This window comes from Lissotriton helveticus, chromosome 11 (genome assembly GCF_964261635.1).
Source record: "Lissotriton helveticus chromosome 11, aLisHel1.1, whole genome shotgun sequence".
In the NCBI taxonomy this organism is placed as follows: Eukaryota; Metazoa; Chordata; class Amphibia; order Caudata; family Salamandridae; genus Lissotriton; species Lissotriton helveticus.
In genome coordinates this window covers 602,116,925-602,137,999 of record NC_136072.1, presented here as the reverse complement: position 1 = coordinate 602,137,999, position 21,075 = coordinate 602,116,925, and the positions used below count along the sequence as shown (strand labels likewise).

The 21,075-nt window shown below is 47.1% G+C and overlaps 1 protein-coding gene across 2 annotated transcripts in view; it reads left to right on the top strand.

Moving 5' to 3' along the window:
- The window catches only part of XRN1 (5'-3' exoribonuclease 1), a 1,049,234-nt gene that overhangs the window by 174,693 nt on the left and 853,466 nt on the right, over window positions 1-21,075 (top strand). For both annotated transcript variants that reach the window (XM_078666417.1, XM_078666416.1), the window contains exons 13-15: window positions 2,888-2,977; window positions 5,331-5,487; window positions 6,370-6,489. In XM_078666417.1, coding sequence (XP_078522543.1) covers window positions 2,888-2,977; window positions 5,331-5,487; window positions 6,370-6,489 — 367 coding nt within the window. The remainder of the gene's footprint in view (window positions 1-2,887; window positions 2,978-5,330; window positions 5,488-6,369; window positions 6,490-21,075) is intronic.

Genomic DNA, 21,075 nt, shown 5'->3' with positions numbered 1-21,075 from the left:
GGCTTCTTCTTCTTCTTCTTCTTTTTCTTCTTCTTCTTCCTCCTCTTCCTCTCTTGGCATTGGATTGAAGCTCTGTTGCCTTGTGAGGGAGTGGGGTGCTTCGCCCCCTGTAGCTTTGCCCTTGGTTCTTCTGCTTTGAGGGTACGGGCCTCCTCACTCTCTTTTTCCTCATATACCCTCTGGGGTCGGTGGTGTTCTCCTTGTGAAGGTTCCTCTTGCCGGGCGGGGATGAAGTTTCTCTTCTAGCCCGCAGATCTGGTCCCCTGTGGGACCTTCTGTTCCATCCAGGCTGGTGGGGATTTTTCGCAGACCCTCCTTCCCCATGGGTATTGCTAAGGTATCTATTCTACGTGAAGGAGTCTGCGGCTAGTAGTCTCTATCAGATGTACGAGTTACTTACCTTCGGTAACGATGTATCTGGTAGAGACGATTCTAGCCGCAGATTCCTTCACGGCCCGCCCTTCTTCCCCGTTCTGCGAGGACCCTTGGGTTGGTCTTCGGTACTCTCCTCCTGGTGGGGGGCTGTGTCTCCTGTGAGTACCTTCTTTGGCTCCTGACGGGTGGCTCCGTCTAGTTGCGGTTCATTCCTCCTCTTGGTTCCTTGGAGGTTGGTGTTACGGTGCTTCTGTGCCCCTCTGCTCTGGTTACTCTGTGTTTAGGGGGAGATTTCCCTTCAATCTCTGTTCTTCCCTCCCTTCCTGTTGCTGCTGAGGGTCCTGGCCCCTCTGCTTTCCTCCGAATAGGGGTCATCTGGCTAGCCCTCGCACTTCTTCCCTGGGGGGTGGTTGCCTTTTATGATGGGGTGGCTTAGAGGTTTGTGTTTGTCTCTCTTGGGACTGGCCTTCCTTTTCTGGATGGGGGTGGTGGGCCTGCTACGCATATCATGGCTTTGCGCATGTTCCTTGTTTCAGGGGAAAGGCTGTCTATCTGCTGGCAGGGTGGCTTCTCAGGACTCTGCTCTGTTCTTTCTCTGCCCCTGCCTTTGGACACTGCAGTGCTGCACTGTTCTTTCTGGTGTTGTTTGACTCTCCTTTTTCTACTCTTTCGCACACTGTTCCCATGCTCCCACCGTTTTTTGTCTGGTGGCTCCGCGTTGTGGTGCGGAAAAGTTATCCGAAGAAAACTGACGTAGGCGCGCTGGGATGGGTCTTAAGTGACCTCGCTGACGTCACGTACGCGGACGACACCTGGGCGGAGTCGTGTGGTGTCGCCCCGCCCCTGGCGCGCAGGGATGCTGTGGCAAGTTTTTCGGATCCAGTCTCACCCATGGGAATAATTCTACGTGAAGGAATCTGCGGCTAGAATCGTCTCTACCAGATACATCGTTACCCAAGATAAGTAACTCGTACTTTATGGCCTTATTATGAGTTTAGCGGTCGGTGATTGCCGTACCTGTGATCGTGGTTCAACCGCTGTATTATGAGATGAGCAGATTGCTATTGCAAAGACCGCGGCTGAACGGCTGACAGCAGCAGCACATCGCAGATCGCCAGTGTCACTGTCTGGGTGGGAAAGCAGCTGCCATAGGGCGGTACAGAAGAATTTCACCTCCTTCTGTATTACAAGTTGGCTTTCCAATGAGCTGACTGCGACGTTAGGACGGCCAGGTTCGAGTTGGCAGAAACTAAGGATTTGGGGTGCATACTCACCCCTTTCCTGTTCTACTCGTAAGAGTTCGAGTTGGATCCTTTTCTCTTGGTCCTCCCTTCACAGCAGCATCTTTACCCTGACAAATACGACCCTGTATTTGGCCAAATACAGGTAAGTCCATTTTGTACCATATACCTATTGCCCGGACTAGCCACATATGGGCCAGACTCTCACAATGAGTAGGTGGTATTTTTACTTTTGTATCATGCATATGTGTACATTCAACACATGTGCAGTCCAGGTGTACACACAAGCATCCATAGATATGGAAAACCATTGCCTACTGCTACACGATCACCGCAGTCACTACGGAGGCCCCGCGGTCAACTCGTAATATGGAGGTCAGAAAACAGTCAGCACTGCTGTCTTCTTGTGGCTGCGGTGTTCAGGCAGACGGACCACCAAACTCTTATTCAGGTCCTTAGTAATGGTCGGGCGTATTTATTTTTGTTGGCTGTGTTGCATATAATTTCACTATGTGAACATTAGAGATTTGCTGAATATGGCTGCTGAATGGAGTGTGGTAATGAAAATGATATCAAAATCTTTTGTATCCTCAATTTATGAGGACAATTCTAGGTGAAATGTGTTATTCCTTGTGAAAATAAACAGAATCTGAAATTACTTGCTACACACTGAATAAAACTCTCTACCTCTACTTGCTTTCCAGGCAAATAGATTAAGAAAATGTTCTTTCCATAAAATAGGTATGATGTAAAACGGGAAACATCCTTTACAACGAAACTTTTACAACGCAGTGCTTTTACAACGCAGGTTTTACAACGAAAACCATTACAACGCATTGCGCTGGGGGGCGCTCTAGGATAGGGAATAGTTTTAATTTACTATCCAACACCTTCCCTACTATCCACAGGGACTGGAGTTGGAATAGTAAATTAAACTATTCACTATCCAGCACCCCAAAGCGCTATGCGTTGTAACAGCTTGCGTTGTAAAAACTGCGTTGTAACAGCATGCGTGGTAAAAGCATGCGTTGTAACGTCATACAACCTGTAAAACTGAAGAATACCATTTATGTAAGGGATCCAATGGTCTTTCTTCTATATTTGATACTCATTTACAACTTTTTATTCAAACAAAATGTAGTTATGCCTGCCTGACATCTGTTGTTATTGTTTCTTCTTTGTTTCTTCTTTGGTCTCTTTACCTTTGTAGCAAATTATGGAATGTAATCCAAATTTTATTAGTCCGTTCTTTCTTTTCTATCAATTTTCAGTGAATTTCTAGCTGATCAGGCTGAATGTTACGTCCTCGCAATACAGTGGATTTTGCACTATTACTACCATGGGGTTCAGTCATGGAGCTGGTAAGCAAATGAAGTGGTGTGCACCACATGTTTGTCTTTATTTTAAATGGGGTTCTGCTTGAAATGTCTTGACTTTCTAACGCATTTGTAAAAGTCATTGAACATCAGATAAATATTTGTCAATGATGCAGTCGATGGACACCATATACTACTTTATTTATATAGCAGCACATTCCAGAGAGCTAAATGAAGTGCTCAGATTGGCAGCTTCCTCTCTGATCAAAAGCCTAGTATACCAGAGCCAAAGCTGTTATTAAATCCCTACTGTTTAATATCCCTTTTTTGAACTGTGAAGTTCTGCCACTAGGTGGAAGTCTTTATATGTTAGCTCGTTTGATAGAGCATATTCATCACCTCCCAAATCACAGACTAGGACCATAACACAATACACAAATACTGTTACCACAGTCTAGTCCTGGCTCAGCTCTGCGATGGAAACCACAATACCATGTGAAAAGTCTGGACACCTGCAGCCCTATGAGGCAATCGGAATATATACTGAAGAGAAGCCAACACTATAAAATTGATTAGACCATTAGAATGTTGAGCACTCCAGTAAAAGCAATGTAGCATTAGCATGCTATAAACATTGGTAGCCCCCTTTTGCTTTCAACTTCCCAATGTCCTAATCCACACCCTGTGAATCTCTCCTCTTCCTCTCTCCCAGTTTGGTGACTAGGCAGGGGTGTGAGAGAGGCAGAGACACTGGAAGAAGGTGTATAACGATCTTTTCCTCCTTTATTCCCCCTGTTGCTCTCGGTGTCACTCGAAATGTGAAAGGAGAGAAGGGAATCCTTCACTTCCTGCCTCCCTTGGCTCTGTCAAACAAAGAAAACCAGGTAGGCCCAGTTAGGGGATATTCTGGAGCTGACTGCTGCCCACTTCCACAGGTCCTTCTTTGTGAGTGTGTGGCAAATCCCAAAATCCCATGTGCACACAAAAGAGGAGCTGTGGAAGGCTCTCAGACTATGGAGGTGTGCAAGGTTGTACGCTGTGGTTCCTCTGAAGCTTTCTTTTCTTAAGTAAGACATTCTGCTCTCCTGGTGCTGAATAGTTCTAATAGCATTATAGCCCAACCCCCCCTCCCCTCCCCCCCTAGCCAGAGTGGGCCTTTAATGGCTGGTTCAGCCCACTACAGAAGGCTAAATTAGAAAAAAATTGGAATGTTGAACGCTCCATTGAAGACAATGGAGTGGCTCTGGGCTAATTATTAGTGATATAGCCCTTCTTCTCCAACATTGCTATGTTCAGTGTTTGTGTTAATATTACTCCTTTTTATTTGTTTCATGACATTCAGTTGGTGTAATCTTCAAATAGCCTTTTTTACCTCTGTCTATGCCAATTGTTAAAGCCCCTCTCCCCTCACTAAATGACGTTATCCAGCTCAGACTTTAATTCTGATTTAGGCCCTTTAACAACTGTTATAGACCTAAGCACTGGGTAATGATACTATATTCTGATTCTAGAGCAGATGCTAGAGGAAAACTTTCTTTAATGTTTAAGGTTCACCTTTATCACACTTCATTGATTATCAAGGTACATCTCGCTATTCCATCCTAGTGGCTATGAATGACACGCAGGATCCCGAACGAGGGAGCAATCCCTTCCAGTAGTAGTTGTTATTCATGGATACCTTTTTGCTGTTGAGAATTGATTCTTGCATTCTCCTTAGTTTTCAGAAAAATAGCTGGTAACTCCCACTAAGCTTTGATTTTAGTTGAGCATGCTAGTTGGGTGTAAGTTACTTCCGGTATTGTCTAGGTAGCAGCATCACATAGCTCACTTTCTCCACCTTCTATAGCAGTTATTCTTCTTTTTGTTACTAGACCTCGAGGTGCCTGGTGTTTTTAAAATTATTTCTAAAGCAGTCCACCACTACAGGGTACAAACTTCATTGTGAGAAACCCTTGTGAGCATTCCAGCGCTCACATTTTAATGGACGTGCTTATTTGATGTTTGAAATTGTATTCCAATGTCCAGCTCCACCACCCAAAAACCCAAACATTTTAGAGTAGGCTGAAGATACCGGCAATGAAAAAAACATTATCTACATGACTGTTACTTCCCTAGGAAGCTTTGTGGTCAAAGGCAGGTGTGAGGAGTTTTGCAGTTGTGCAGGTACCTCTATTGAAAGTTTTGCTGTGTTAGTATTTAAGAAGAAACCATTGCCAATATTCAAAAGAAGTGACTTCTGTAACACATTTTGCTAACACTATCTTCACCTTAAGGTGATTTTGTTTCTCTGCAGTTCAACAACAGCATATCTTTACATTTATGTCCAATTTCCCCACTCCGTATCAATCATCTCTTAGTAATTTCATCAGATTCCTAACAAGTACTTTTGTTGTTCTAGGTATTATCCCTACCATTATGCACCTTATCTGTCCGATATCCGCAACATTAGCCATCTCAAACTCCGTTTTGAGTTGGGAAAGCCTTTTATGCCATTTGAACAGCTTCTGGCTGTGCTTCCAGCACTCAGCAAAGATTTACTACCAGCAAGTTACCAGGTGAGTTCCGTGATCTATATAGGTTCCTATTGACTATTGATTCCTGAGAGCTGTACAGTTGAAACATAATGGAACTTGTGATTTCATATGTACAACATAGTTAATAGATGACAGAAATTACAGTATGAAATTGAAGATCAAATAAATCGTTTTCATTTAAAAGTACAATAAGATAGTTGAGCATAAAAGTGCCATTCAACCAATTCAGTTTTACCAAAATTCTAATATGTAAAAAACAAATCGACCCAAGTGTCCCATTTGCCCATAATGGAGGTGGTGCTTCCGATTTGTGATGAAGAACCACCATTTCTAATTTATTTTTCTTCCTTTTATGGCCCATTAGACAGTGGCCATCTTTGTTAAGCTTTATCATGTTGTGTTCAATAATGTGCTTTATTCAAATATCTGTCTGTTGAAAGCGGTCATACTGGCCCAGTCATTTATCCCGGTGATTTTGCGATGGATTGGATTTTGCTGTTGTCAAAAATCTGAAAATCGTTCAGACTTTTTCCATATGCCGAAGATTCTTTGGAGGTGCGGTAAAAGTGCATTCATTAAATCGTAGAGCCAATAGAGTATTGATCTCCAACATGAATCTTGGGAAGCATCAAAACCTTGCTTTATGGTAATAATATCATATTTAACACTAACAAATCCATAAACATCTGATCTACTGTTGCCAGTGGTCTACTTATGCTTGCACACAGACTATCTTTGGGAAAGAGGTTGCCTTTATTTTAACAACTTACATATTTGAGGCTGGAATTATTGAAAATCTTTTAATTAATGTTCTCTCCTTTCTTTAAAGCATTGATGAATGGTAGATGCTAGTTCCTCGTTGAGCTCTCTTGAATAATGTTCTTTTTTTAAAATGGTTTTCAGACTCTAATGACAAGTGAAGACTCTCCCATCATTGAGTATTATCCAACAGATTTTAAAACTGACCTAAATGGGAAGCAGCAAGAATGGGAAGCAGTTGTCCTAATTCCATTCATTGACGAGGTTAGTGCTTTGGGCTCTCTTCTATACATTGTCATGCAGTACCATTAAATGCACGTTGAAAATAGAACTCTTATTTCTGGTAGGAGAAAGTTGCAGAAGCAAAATAAAGTATTTTTGTGAAAGAAATGTGCTCACTTCAGTTCATTTGATTGTAGTAAGACTTCACTTCCTATTGCAGCAGAAAACATGTTCAGAGTGTGCCCTGAAAAATCTTTACATTAGTTTCCACCTTGGCCAAGTCCACTGTAGGAAAGACTTATCAAATTACATTGTGTGTATATATAGTGCCACTTTGAGCAGTGTGTGATAAAAGATAAGGAAATAAAAGACCGATTTCCAGTCTAAGGCAGGGTGAGTTTTCGTTTAATTTCATTTCTTTTTTTATAACCAACAAAAATAATTAATCTTTTGTAAATTATGTGGTTTTTGCTTCATTGTGCTTTTACATTCAATTGAGGCACTGTTGCCTGTTGTTCAGTGTGAGAAAGTGCCCTCTTTCTGCATGGTTGACCCCAATTTTTGCTGAATTGCTGATGTGCTTTGACTGAGTGTGCCCTGGGCTCATGCTAATCAGGTACCCAGGGCCTATGTTCTTTCCCTAAAACTGCATTGAAGCCTAAACCCAATTGGTATCTCTGGCCACAGGTCAGCCCCTGGTAAATGGTTCCACAGGTACCGAGGGCACTGTGACCAGAGAATGCCTCTAACGGCTGCAACACGTATTGTGCCACCCTTAGAGGTCCTGTACGTACACACACACGCGCACACACACACGCACACACACACACACACCCACACCCATTGCAGGCTGCGTGTTTTGATGCAGTACATAGTGAAGAGTCAACATTGCACACATTTCTGTGTGCCATGCCTATAACCCACTGCCCTGGCATAGATCAGTCACCCCTCAATATGGGTGCACTATACCAGTGGTGAGGGTACTGGTGCACGAGCCCTGTGCCCCTACAGTGTCTAAATCCATTCTTAGACATTGTAAGTGCAGTGCTGCCATTAAGAGTATATGGTGCTGGGAGTTTATCATTACAAACTCCCCAGCACCATAATGGCTACACTAAAAACTAAGAAGTTTGGTATCCGATTTCTCAGCACATTAAACCCACACTAAAGCCAGTGTGGGATTTAATGAAAAATACACACAGAGAAAACAAACCTACCACTAGTGTCCAGGCTGAGTGGCTGCTTTCAGCTGCCACCACCAGACATGTTTCTGGGCCCCTGGGTTGAGAGCCTGCTGCTCTCTGGGGCCTGAAATAATGCACATCCTGGGACGATGTGCCAAGCCTCCTCCACCAGGATGGGCAGGGTTCACGAAGGGGAAGCTTCAAATGCTTGCCACCTTTGTGAGCCACTTGCTGTTTTCAGCAACTGGTCCCCACTGGTTCAGACCCCCACTTTGGGCGGGAGAAACGCTTGTAAAAACAAGTGAGGAAGAGAGGTGTTCCCACCTCTACCAACTCCATCCCTTAGGTGGGGAGGCGAGGTGAAACTCAACTCCCAGTCCCCGCCATCTTGCAGATGGGGAGGGGGGGGGAACTCCGCCAACCTAGGATAGGCTCTTGCCCCCCCTCCCACTGGAGGGTGTCATAATAGGGGGTGTACCCACCCCAGGGAAGGGACCCATTGGTCCCGGCCTTTTATCTACCTTTAAGCCCCTAAATCAAATACTTAGGAGAACCCCTGGACCTTGATTCTTTAGACCATAACAAACTACAAGAAGAAGGACCGAACAGCCGTGCAGCAGCTAACAAGAGGAAGACGCCCACCGGCTTGGTCCCAGCCCTACCAGCCGCTCTTCCCCCTCGAGGCTGCTCCTGCAAACTCCTTGTGTGTCCTGCAGCCAGCAACCTCGAAAACCCTGGATGACCTGCCTGCCTTCAACCCCAAAGACCTTGTCTCCTGTAAACACCGGATTTGTTCATCTGCAACCTCTGGCCCCGGCTGGAAACCGCAAATCCGTACCACTCTGCACCCGCCGTCCAGGGGCCGAACTTGGGTGAGCAAACACGACGAGGAGGTCCTCCCGGCAATCCTGACCCGAGAACCGGCAACCCCTTGACCTGCCTCAAGCCGACGCCTGCAGCCTAGAAGGTCCCCCCCAACTGTGACCAGGATCCGACCCCAAAAGGCACCCCTGCACCCGACACCCCACAGCCTTGTCTGCCCAAACAGACGGTGCCTAACCAACCCCTAACTTCCCAACTTACCTCTCGAAGTGGTGGTCACACCTAGAAGACCTTCGTCCCCAAGCCTGCAGTGCCTTTGCAAACCGGAGGTTCCCCATTGAAAACAACAGGCTGCCTGACGTCGAAACAACACCCTGCACCTGGACACTACTTTGTTTCCCCATTTGCCCTGAGCTAAAGTCCAGGAGCTTTGCTCCCACAACCAATTGGCCTGCTTCCCAGCTGCCACCAACCGGAGGCCCCATACCCCCCATATATGAAAACACGACATGGCATGCTCACTGTATGCCATGCAAAGTCACTGTATCTAATATATTTAAATCACCCCTACAGCAGGCCTTATAGCCCTAAGGCAGGGTGCATTATATTCCATGCGAGGAAATATCTGCATAAGCAGCTATGCCCCTTTGCTGTAGAGATTCAAATACAAAATATTGCAAGTGAACAGGGAAGCCATCTCAAGTATATGTACTGGGCACTGGTCATTACAAGTTTCCCAGCTACATAATGGCTTCACTTTAAATAATGGTGTGAGGTATCAAACACCTCATCTTAATAAATCCACACTAATGCCTGTGTTAAATGTATTATGAAATGCACCCACAGGGCACCTTCCAGTTGCCCCCATAAAACCTACCAGTCCTCTAGTGTGCTGGCTAACTGGAATCGACCAGCCTGCCACCACAGATGTTTCTGACCCCTTGAAGGTGAGAGCCCGCGCTCTCAGAGAAATGAACTATTCCTGCTTCAGACCTAGGTTTCTAGGTGCCCCGCCCCTGCCTATGGTGTAGTGCACATGGCTACCAGCCCGACCAACACCTCTACACCCAGACACTCCAAGGCATGTAAATTCGAACTGCTGGTCACTGCATCTAGTATATTTAAGTCACCCCTACAGCCGCCTGTATAGCCCTAAGGCAGGGCGCATTATATTACTTGTAAGGACATATCTGCACAAGCTGTCCTGTGCTGTTTAGTTCAATTACTAGATAGTACACGTGAACAGGTAAGCCATCTTAAATACATGTAGTGGCCATTGGTCATTACGAGTTTACTGAAAACTATGGTGTTTGTTCTCATCAGCTTGCCTTAATAAATCTATACTGTTGCCAGTGCCAGATTTATTATGACATGCATACGGTGTCCCCTGAAAAACCTGACACTATTTAGTGTGCTGGCTGACTGGTAACTTCTAGCCAGCCATCCCAGATATGTTTCTGACCCCTCTGCAGGTGAGAGCCCACGCTCTCTGAGGTCAGAAACATGGCCTGCTCTTGAGTAAGATGTTCACACCTCCTCTCACACCTCCTCCACCTGGGAGATGCCGCCCCCTGCCCTGAGGCCCGTTTGACACCAGTCCAGATTGGAAATTAGCTATGGAGTAGGCGTGTTGCACCACCAGGCTAGTCACACCCCTAAGGTGGACTACCTAATGTTCTCTACCAAAGAATGGTTCCACCATCTCCGTTTTGGTGGAATTTGAAACTCTGGGACAGTTTTATGCCCACTCCCCACAAGAAGTCAATCAATCAATCAATCACGAAATTTCTAGAGCGCACTACTCACCCGTAGGGTCTCAAGGCGCTAGGAGGGGGGGGTGCCGTTACTGCTCGAACAGCCAGGTCTTGAGCTTCTTCCTGAAGGCGAGGTGGTCTTGGGTCAGGCGCAGGTCAGTCGGGAGGGAGTTCCAGGTCTTGGCGGCCAGGTAGGAGAAGGACCTTCCTCCTGTTGTCGCTCTTCGGATGCGGGGGACGGCGGCGAGGGCGTGGCTGGTTGATCTGAGGTGGCGCTTGGGAGCGTAGAAGTTGATTCGGTTGTTGAGGTAGCTCGGGCCTTGGTCGTGTAGGGCTTTGTGTGCGTGGGTGAGGAGACGGAAGGTGATTCTTTTCTTGACGGGGAGCCAGTGCAGGTCTCTCAGATGTCCGGAGATGTGGCTGTTTCGTGGGAGGTCGAGGTTGAGTCTGGCTGAAGCGTTCTGGATCCGCTGGAGTCTCTTCTGGAGCTTGGCGGTGGTTCCGGCGTAGAGAGCGTTGCCGTAGTCCAGTCGGCTGGTGACGAGGGCCTGGGTGACTGTCTTCCTGGTCTCGGTGGGGATCCACCAGAAGATCTTCCGTAGCATGCGTAGGATGTTGAAGCATGATGAGGAGACGGCGTTGACTTGTCTGGTCATGGAGAGGGAGGAGTCCAGGATGAAGCCCAGGTTGCGTGCGTGGTCCGTCGGTTTGGGTGCGGTGCCCAGGGCGGGGGGCCACCAGGAGTCGTCCCAGGCGGAGGGGGAGGAGCCCAGGATGAGGACCTCCGTCTTGTCTGAGTTCAGTTTCAGGCGGCTGGTCGTCATCCACTCGGCTACATCTCTCATCCCTTCGTGCAGGTTGGTTCTGGCGGCGGCGGGGTCGTTGGTCAGGGAGAGGATCAGCTGGGTGTCGTCGGCGTAGGAGATTATGTTGAGGTTGTGTTTGCGTGCGATGGCCGCGAGGGGGCTCATGTAGATGTTGAAGAGGGTGGGACTCAGCGAGGATCCTTGGGGGACGCCGCAGATGACTTCGGTGGCCTCTGACTTGTACGGTGGTAGGCGGACTCTCTGTGTTCTTCCGTCGAGGAAGGAGGTGATCCATTCCAGTGCCTTCTCCTGGATTCCGATGTTGCCGAGGCGCTGTACTAGGGTGCGGTGGCAGACAGTGTCGAACGCCGCGGAGAGGTCTAGGAGGATGAGGGCCGCTGTTTCTCCGTTGGCCATCAGGGTTCGGATGTCATCGGTGGCAGCGATGAGGGCGGTCTCGGTGCTGTGGTTGGCTCGGAAGCCAGACTGTGAGGGGTCGAGGGATCCATTCGTCTCGAGGAAGGCGGCCAGCTGTTTGTTGACGGTCTTTTCGATGACTTTGGCCGGGAACGGGAGGAGCGAGATGGGACGGTAATTCTTGAGTTTGGTGGGGTCCGCTGTAGGTTTCTTGAGTAGAGCGCTGAGTTCTGCGTGCTTCCAGCTCTCCGGGAAGGTGGCGGTGTCGAAGGAGGTGTTGATAATGTCCCGCAGGTGGGGTGCGATGACCACGTCGGCCTTGTTGAAGACGTGGTGAGGGCAGGGGTCGGTTGGGGATCCGGAGTGGATGGAGTTCATTGTGCGGATGGTGTCTTCGGTGCTGATTGGAGTCCAGGCGCGGAGAGTGGTGGTGGGTGGCGTTGCTGTGGTCGTGGCGTGCGTCGGTTGGATGCTGAAGCTGTTGTGTATGTCCGTGATCTTGTTGTGGAAGAAGGAGGCGAGGGAGTTGCAGAGGTCATGCGACGGGGTGATGTCGTTGTTTCCGGCGTTGGGGTTGGAGAGCTCTTTGACGATGCTGAAGAGTTCCTTGCAGTTGTGTGCGTTGTTGTCAAGCCGGTCCTTGTATGCATTTTTCTTGGTGGCGCGGATCAGTTGGTGGTGTTTCCGGGTGGCGAGCTTGAGGGTAGCCATGTTGTCCATTGTTGGTTCCCTTCTCCACACTTTCTCGAGGGCTCGGCAGTTCTTCTTGGAGCTCTTGAGTTCGTCGGTGAACCATGGGGTTTTTCTGCTGCCGGGTCTGCTGGGCGGGGTCCTCAGAGGGGCGAGTTCGTCCGCGCTGTTGCTGATCCACTTAGTGAGGTTGTCGGCGGCCTGGCTGGGGTTCGTTGAGCCTGCGGGAGGGTGCTGGCTCAGGGAGGCGGTGAGCTGGTCGGCTGTGATCTTGTTCCAGCTTCTTCGGGCAACCTGTTGCTGGTGGTGGTGGATCGTCGTCCTTTTGAAGGTGAAGTGGACGCAGCTGTGGTCCGTCCAGTGGAGTCCTGTTGCGTGGCTGAAGGCGATGTCTTTGCTGGATGAGAAGACGGCGTCGAGTGTGTGTCCGGCGAGGTGGGTGGGGGTGGTCACCAGCTGCTTGAGTCCGAGGTTATCGAGGTTGTCGAGCAGGGTGATGGTGTTGCGGTCGCTGTTGTTCTCCAGGTGGAAGTTAAGGTCCCCCAGGAGGATGTAGTCGGCGGAGGGGAGGGCATGCGGGCTGATGAAGTCGGCGATGTCCTCGCTGAATCGTGTGCGTGGTCCCGGGGGTCGGTAGATCAGGGTGCCTCTGAGGGTGGTTCTGGGGTCCGTGTGGATCTGGAAGTGCAGGTGTTCGGCGGTGGTTAGGGTGTCGTCGGTGTTGGTCGTGATGCGGATGGTGTCTCTGTGGATGATGGCGATGCCTCCTCCCGTCTGGTTGGCGGTGCGGTCCCTCCGTGTGATCTTGTAGCCTTCAAGGATGGCGATGGCGATGTCGGGCGCAGAGGAGGCGTTCATCCAGGTCTCTGTGAGGAAGGCGACGTCAGGGGCTGTGGTGTCGAGGAGGTTCCAGAGTTCGACGGCGTGTCTGTGTACGGAGCGGGTGTTGAGCAGGATGCACTTGAGGTGGTTTCTGCTGGTGATTGGCTTGGCGTGTGCTGGTGCAGGGTCGGTCCGGATGCAGGTGAACTTGCAGGCGTGGCAGCTGAAGGGTCCGTGGGTGTGCTTCGGGGCGGCTCGGTGACATCCTGGGATGCGGCCGGTGTTGAGTGCGATGAGATCGGCGGCGTTGTAGGTTCGTCGGGTCGGCTTCCGTCGGTGGGGGCCAGGGGTCTTGGCACTGGGCGCGGTCCAGGTGCGGAGGGGCGCAGACGGGCTTACCTTTGGCGCGCCTTCGGCGCACAATCGGCGCGCTCGCTGCGCGTCAACGCTGCGCGTTTGCACGGTCGCCATATATGGCGAAGTGCGAGGGAGGGCGGGGCAGCTGGGAGGCGGGAGCGGGGAGGGTAGTGGTTATATAGTGGTTATATAGGGGGTGTGGTGACCTCAGTGGTAAGTTGCCCATTAGATACTAATCTTCACTCCCCTTAACACCCCTAAATTGAGTATTTAGGTAGCCCCCTGACGCCAGGAACTCAGATTAGTCTGCTTGAAGGACAAAGAAGAGCTGAAGATGTGAGAACTGTGGACCAGCATCTACTTTGGCACAAAACCCTGCCTGGCTGATGCTCTCCCGATAATCACCGACACAACTCGTCCATAAGCGGAACAGTCTCCCCAAACCTATGGAGGTTTGCCCTGGACGTTCTCGACTTCACAGCATTACCCTTGGAGTAGAGGAGCCACTTCTCTGTGCCAGCAGGCACGGACTGCAGCTGCCTGGTATAGCTTTCTGTCGTCCCTCTGGCCGGCGGACAAATAAGGACCCCAGCAAAAGGTATTTCTGCTCCAGGAGATCAGATATGTCTCCATGCCAAGTTTTGAGACCCCAGAACCCCCAGGAGTTTCCCTACACCAATACCCGAGCCAGCTGCAAGCACCAAGGCTTGTTTATGTTCAGTCGAAACACAACCACGGCCAAAACTTACCTGCACGTGGGGGGCTACGAGAGGGGCCAGCTCCACATGGACAATGGCCCTGGTGTTTTCTTTTCCCTCTTGCGTAGGAGCACCAAGAACCGGGAGAGCCTCTTACTCTCAACCCGCTGGACAAAACACCTCTCTATACACCTGAGCTTCCCAGTCTGCGCTCACATGAGCCAACAATGTCTTTGTGCTCCGGAGACCCTCAAGAGCCGAGCCCCCCTTGGGTTCTAACGTACTGGGCCGCCTACTTCCCCTGTGCAGCCTTTTCTTACAGGTAATGTTTTGCCATTTACTTCAGCGTGTTGCATTTTAGGCTACCACGGCTTAAAGCACTTCTGCACCCAGACTCACCCGAGCATGTAAACTTGAACTGTTGTGTTTTTTTCTTGGACCTTGGCCCCTACTTACTTTAAGTCCAGAAGAACAGTCCTGCAAGCACTGTTCCCAATAATGTGCGCGCGCACCTCTGTTGCATGTAGCCCGCAGTGCTGTGTGTGGAGCGCACTTACACAGCACATCAAAGGAGAACGTTCGTGCCGCTGCTTTTAAAAAGCGAGCGGCACGAAAAACTGATGTTTCTTTCATGTAGAGCCAGACTGAGGTGCATACTGTGTGCCTTTGTTTAAGTATTCGTGTTAATTGCAGCACCGTCACGAGCTGCGGTTAACATGAATACTTTATACAAAAGCACACAATCTGCCCATCACCCTGTAGCTGCACTCTATTAAGAAAAGACATTCAGCAAGTCTACAAACACGGCGTGAAAAGCACAAGTCCTGTTTGTAGACTTCCTGAATTTCTCTTAATAGAGCGCAGCTGTGGGGTGATTGGCACTTTTCTGTACTTGGCATAGTGTGCCACCCTACTTGTATTTTCCTGTATCTGTCTTTGCCTCCAGATATATAATACAACAAGTAACATACCCAGGGCTTTAAGTGGGATGAAAAAACTGGGGGGGGTCTCGCAAAGGCCGCATGGCCAGTATAATTAAGGGCGTGGCTTAAGACACATAAGCTAAAAATCTGTACTTAGCATAGTGTACCGGCCGACTTGTATTTTGCTGTTTCTGTCATTGCATCCAGATATATGATACAACAAGTAACATCATACCTAAAAGTCAGGACTATTGGCTTTGTTAATGGTTGTTAGTTGCATAAGATAAAGAAGCCACAACTATGGCTTGTATGTAGCATTGAAAAAGCTTCAACTTAAAACCCTGGTGACACCACCACAATGTTGCTGCTCTTAAGTTTCAAAAAGAGAAGGGAAATCCAGAGAGAAAATGTGTCTCTTTAAAGGATTTCCCTTCCCCTACAAGTAGGGTGACTAGATTGTGCGACCCAAAAACCGGGACATTTCGCAAAAATAGAGGCAGGACTACAAATTTACATCAATAAAGTGGCAAATAATGACAGTCCTCATCCTCCTAGAAACACAGAATGGACACTAAGAAAATAAATTAAATGTAATTTTTAAAACCAGCATCATGCCTGTTAATTAAACTGCTTACTTATAAGCTGCGTACTAGCCCTGCTTTGGAACACATAAAAAAAATGCCTCTCACTGTTTTTAGTTCACCCTCTTAAAAAAACCTGGACATGAGCCACTTTTACCGAAATCCCCTGGGACAACTGTTGAAAAACTGGGACGGTCCAGACAAATCCAGCACTCCTGGTCATCCTACCTACAAGGCTCACCTGGCATGACGTCATGCCCTAACTTTTCAACTAGTGAGAAGTGGGCAGTGTGAGCATGCGCACATTGATGTGCCTAGTGTCACTGCAGTCTGGAAAAAAACGGACTGCCTGTGCCAGGGCACAGAACCGAGCCTGGGAGAGACCCTTTTCGAGGCCCCCTTTAAAAAGCTGCTGCGCTCAGCACCGGTGAAACCCGGCCCACCTAAAGCCTTGTTATACCTTCACGTCGGACTGTTGACTTTGTAAGTGGTTGCTAGTTGCATAAGATAAATACGCAGCAACAATGGCTTGTATAAATTAAATCTATCTGAATTTGAAAACAGCAAAACTCTCCAGCCATCTTTCTAGTTGTGATGAGGCTGCCAATAACAGAGACTTGCTTGAGTGTCTGTTATGGTCACACTGGTAGTACAGTTTTAACAACCCATTTTGACAAAATGTGACATTTTAACAAGAAGCAGTTTGATTGTTAAAGAGATTCCCATTTTTGTACTTGCATATATTAGGGCGAAAGGGGGTGATCTTCTGTACAAAACTCAGCTCTGAAATTCATCAGGTTAAGCACTCTGTCTTGTGATAGGACAGGAAAGTGACTAATGGGAATCTAACAGTTGGCTTGCTTCTTAATATTTTTCAAATTGTAGGGTGATTGTTCTTTCCAGGTTTAACCCGTTTACCGCGGCAAATATTTCGCCGCAGTGGCATTCCACGGAGTGGGCGGGGCTGCGTAGGCCGTTGGCCGTTCGAAGCACTAGGGAGGTAGTGCTCTCACGGCCAACGGCTGACGAGAGCACGGAAGGGGTATTGGGGTCAGAGCAAGGAAGAAAGGGGAAATGATTGTGGTATTTCTCTATTTTTTAAATGTAGGTGCTCATTAAGGCAAGTCTCGAGCAGTGGAGAAGCAGAGTCTTTTGTAGGGTCTTAATTATTGTTCTATTCTTGTCTTGAGAAGAAACTGACATCTAGAAAGAGTGTGTTTTTATGCATGATGATCTGTGACCTAAGCATTCCATGGGACTAGGTGATGGACCAGTGCAGTGATGGTGCAGGTTTTCACAGATCTCTTGTCAGCGTTTTAATGATGGTCTAAGTTTGTATTTTTTCAAGGATTTGAAAGTTGCATAGCAGTTCAGTGATCACTTTTCTCACCTATAAAAGCCTCTAAGCGCACTGCCCACTCCTAGTCATCCCGTTTCACTTCATCTGACAGTTTTCTTGTTAAGTGCAGCTCCAGACGGGTGCTGCGATTAACCTGAAAACTTTAACAAAGGCACACAATCACCCAGCAGCTGCGCTCTATTAAGAAAAGAAATGCAGCAACTCTACAAACATGGTGTGTAAAGCACACGCCGTGTTTGTAGACTTGCTGTATTTCTCTTCCTAATAGAACTGGGCTGCGGGGTGATTGTGTGACTTTTTAAACTTTTTTGTGCTTGGCATTGTGTGCCCCCCAACTTGTATTTTCCTGTTTCTGTCATTGCATCCAGATATATTATACAAGTAACATCATACCTACAACAAGTCGGACTATTGGCTTTGTAAGTGGTTGTTAGTTGCATGAGATAAAAAGCAGCAACTATGGCTTTCATATAATATTGAAAAAGCTTCCGCTGAAATCCCTGGTGACAAAACAACAATGTTGCTGCCCCTGAGTTTCAAAAAGAGAAGGGAAGAAAATGTTAGTGAAGAGAATACTCCCTACAAATGGCTCCGTCATTTACATACTTGCAGCTGCCATCTGCTCAGACCTGCATCTTGGCAAAATTTAAAATCTTGGCAAGCCTAACCAGCCTTCCACCCTTCTTAGTTCGTTCAGGTGAGCACGGTTACATAGAGCAAGCATTTAGAAATGACAAGATGGCGAAAAAGGTTCCTTATAGAACCCCCCCAACGTCGATATGCAGAGTCGCTACTTCTAAAGCATTTCCATACCACACTCGCTGTCTTCTCTTCCATATCTTTTGTCCTTTTTTCTTCCACTCCCCAGCTGCTCTGGCCATCTTCTTCTCTTCTTTTTCTTCTTCCTCATATCAGTCCCGCTCCGCGTTTACCCACTTTCCCCTTCTCCCCATCTTATTCTTGTCTCCATTTCCCTCTCACTGCCTGTTCTTTGCTTTTTCTCTTGCCGGTTTTCCATTATCCTTTCTCCCTCCCAGTTCTCCAAAGCCTCTGGCTGCCTTTCTCTTTTCGTCTCTCTCTTACCAATTTCTCCATTACCCCTTCCCCATTTCTCGTCCTTGCGCGCTGACTTTTTTTCTACTTTATTCCTCTCTCAGCCACTAAATCCTATTTCTCACTAGTCTCCTCTTCCTTCAGGCTACGTTACAATTTTGAAAACACATACCACTATCACTGAATATTCAAGTCAAGTCAAAATGTATGTTTATTATGACCGTAGTCTTTAAACAAAGCAGTGAGCATTACACAGTAAGGGGTATATACAATAAATACCTATACTTATTTTTAAAATGTTATTCTTTAAAAGACAGTTCTATAATTCATTTTCAAGTACAAATTCCATTTATAAAACACTAAGCACCAGTTAAAAGGTTCAATACCTAAAAACATGTTATAAAAAGTTTAAAACCTATTCAAGTTCATAACGATGTGCAAGTTTCAAAGAAAACAAATAAGAAAAAAGAGAAATTCATACAGTACTACATGTTTCCTTGGGCCACCATGCACTCTGGGCCACCTTTAAGAATTTCCCTAGGGCAATCACAATATCGATGAAGGGTATTTCTGTAAGGAGGGTGGCTGCCTGCCTCCTCGTTTTTATTTCATATTTTAAGAAGACCGGGCGCAGCCATAGTTTCCTCTGCTCCAGGAGGAACAGGCAGTCCAATAGAATATGAGGCCAGTCCCCCTTGGTTCTCAACTTACACTTACAACAGCCATCATGGTCAAGCATTTTGGCTTTAAGCTCTTTATTTATTATCCACGGGTTAATCCCAGTTCGACACCTCAGGATCTCTTGCCTGAACCCTCGATTAGGGAGTCTATCGAGGTAGGGGAACCAATTTTCATTGGACCAGGCTTCCAACATGTGCGTCACAGATTTTTTATTTGTTAAATAGCCTATATCAGTTGCTTTAGAGACTTCCTTCCCCCTTTGCTTCAGCTCCCCTTTAGTACTAAGGATCCGAAGCGATTCTTGGTCCCAATCAATCTCCAAAGCTTTGCAAATTCCTTTCAGTTTATCCCTACAACTTTTTGCCCATTTTAGCTCGCTTCTCAGTATTTCATTGCGACACCAACATGCTACTTTTTGGTTTTCAGGATCTTCCAATCTCTTCCAAAATCTAATCACAGCCATCTGGGTTTGAATTTTCCAGGATTTTGTTGCTATTTCTGACCTGATGGCTTGTATCATTGAGGATTTAGGAAGGGATAAGAGTCTTTTTAAGCAGTTCCCCTCTAACACGTCCCAGGATCCCTTACCGCTCAAATAAAGGATCTCAGCGCCATATAACATTTGCGAAGGTATCATTGCTTCAAAAGCTCTCAGCATAGGTCGGTGTGACATCTCTCCATATACCCCATTAAATCTTTTTAAGCCACATATGGAAGAGAATGCCTTAGCTTTTTGGGTATCCAGGTGGGAGTTCCAATTTAAAACTCTATCGAACCACAAACCCAGATATCGATATTCATTGACATTTTCCAGTTTGAGATCACCTATATACCATGTAAATTTGCTTATCTTTTTCCCGAAGCATAGGGTTTTGGTTTTATCTAAATTAATTGTTAATAATTTACTGGTACAATATGTATGGAAAGCGTTAAGCTTCCTTTGTAGGCCCCTCTCGGTCTGGTCTATTATCACCAGGTCGTCTGCGTACAGCAGGCAGGGTATTTTATTGCCATCCATTTTAGGGCTGGCACTGCCCTCCACCTCAAGCTGTGCCGGAAGGTCAGACAGGAAGATCGAAAAGAGTTGTGGGGCCAGCACACAGCCTTGTCTTAGTCCATTTGCTATGGGTATTTTTAAAGTTAGAGAACCCACCTTATCCTTGATTACTTGGCCCCAGTTTTCCCTGTGGAGTTCTTTTATTATAGTGAGTAGATCCTTAGGGATCTTCAGTCTCTCTAGTACTTCCCATAAGCAGGCCCTATCCACCGAATCAAAGGCTGCTCTGAAGTCGACGAAACAGCAGCATAACTTGCCGTTCTGTTCCGTCGACTTCATCGCCATCGCCCATAGAGCAAATCTGTGGTCTATTGTAGAGTGGCCTGCTCTAAAACCACCCTGTTCTGTGGGTATTATTTGAAACTCGTCTACCCATGCATTCAGCTGTTTCAGCACTATTTTAGAGAACACCTTCTCGCCTATATCAAGTAAGTTGATTAGCCGGTAATTTTGTGGCTCCTCTTTGCTCCCTTTCTTGTGGATTGGCCTAATTACGGCCCCCTTCCAAGTGGGTGGCATTACCCCTTCTTTTAGGACTGCCTGGAACATCTTGGCTAGAAATCTTGCCCACCATTTAACATCAGATTTCAATATTATCGCAGGGAGGTTGTCCGGCCCTGCTGCCCGAGTTAGGTTGAGTTCTCTTATTGTGAGCTCAACATTATCTTCCTTGAACTGGTGCAATAGGACATCCGAGAATTCTTGCCATAGATTAGACTCCACCTCCTTTCTAGGGGTTCTTACCCCGTATAACTCCCTTATATACCCTTCCCATGCAGCCTCACTCACCACACAGTTCATATCTCCATCTGATGCACCCGCTACAGACTTTACTAGTCTCCAGAATTGCCTTAGGTTTTTATTCTCTATGGCCTCTAATAATTCTGACCAGCATTTTTCTTTGTAGACCCTTTTTGCATTGGTTACCATTTTCTTAAATTCTTTGTTCAGCTTGACTAACAGGTCCTGACTCTCTAAAGTAAAATTCTTTTTTTGTTTTCTTTGTATTGCACGTATCTCCTTTTTCTTATTTTGGCACACCACAGAGAACCCTTTACGTCTAATTGTAGGTTTAGCCATTGTGGGGTGATTCCCTTTTAGTTTTATCTTTAAACATTGAACCACCTCTTCTAATTTCCCTATAAACCATTCCAATTTTTTATTCTCACAGTTTTCCGGTGCTATTTTTAGTTGCATAGACTTCAATTTTTCCATGTATTCCTCGGTGAGGCGTGTCGTCACCCGTTTGGGATACTCGACCTCCTGTGTGATCACCCTTTCTCTCAGTTGATCTTTTCCCCCTACTATAGTTATATACAGGAGTTTGTGATCACTCACTTCTTTTTGAACCAACCTAAAGTCCCTGATCAGACCGAAGCTCCAAGCCTGCAGGAATATATAATCGATTGGACAATTCTGTTGC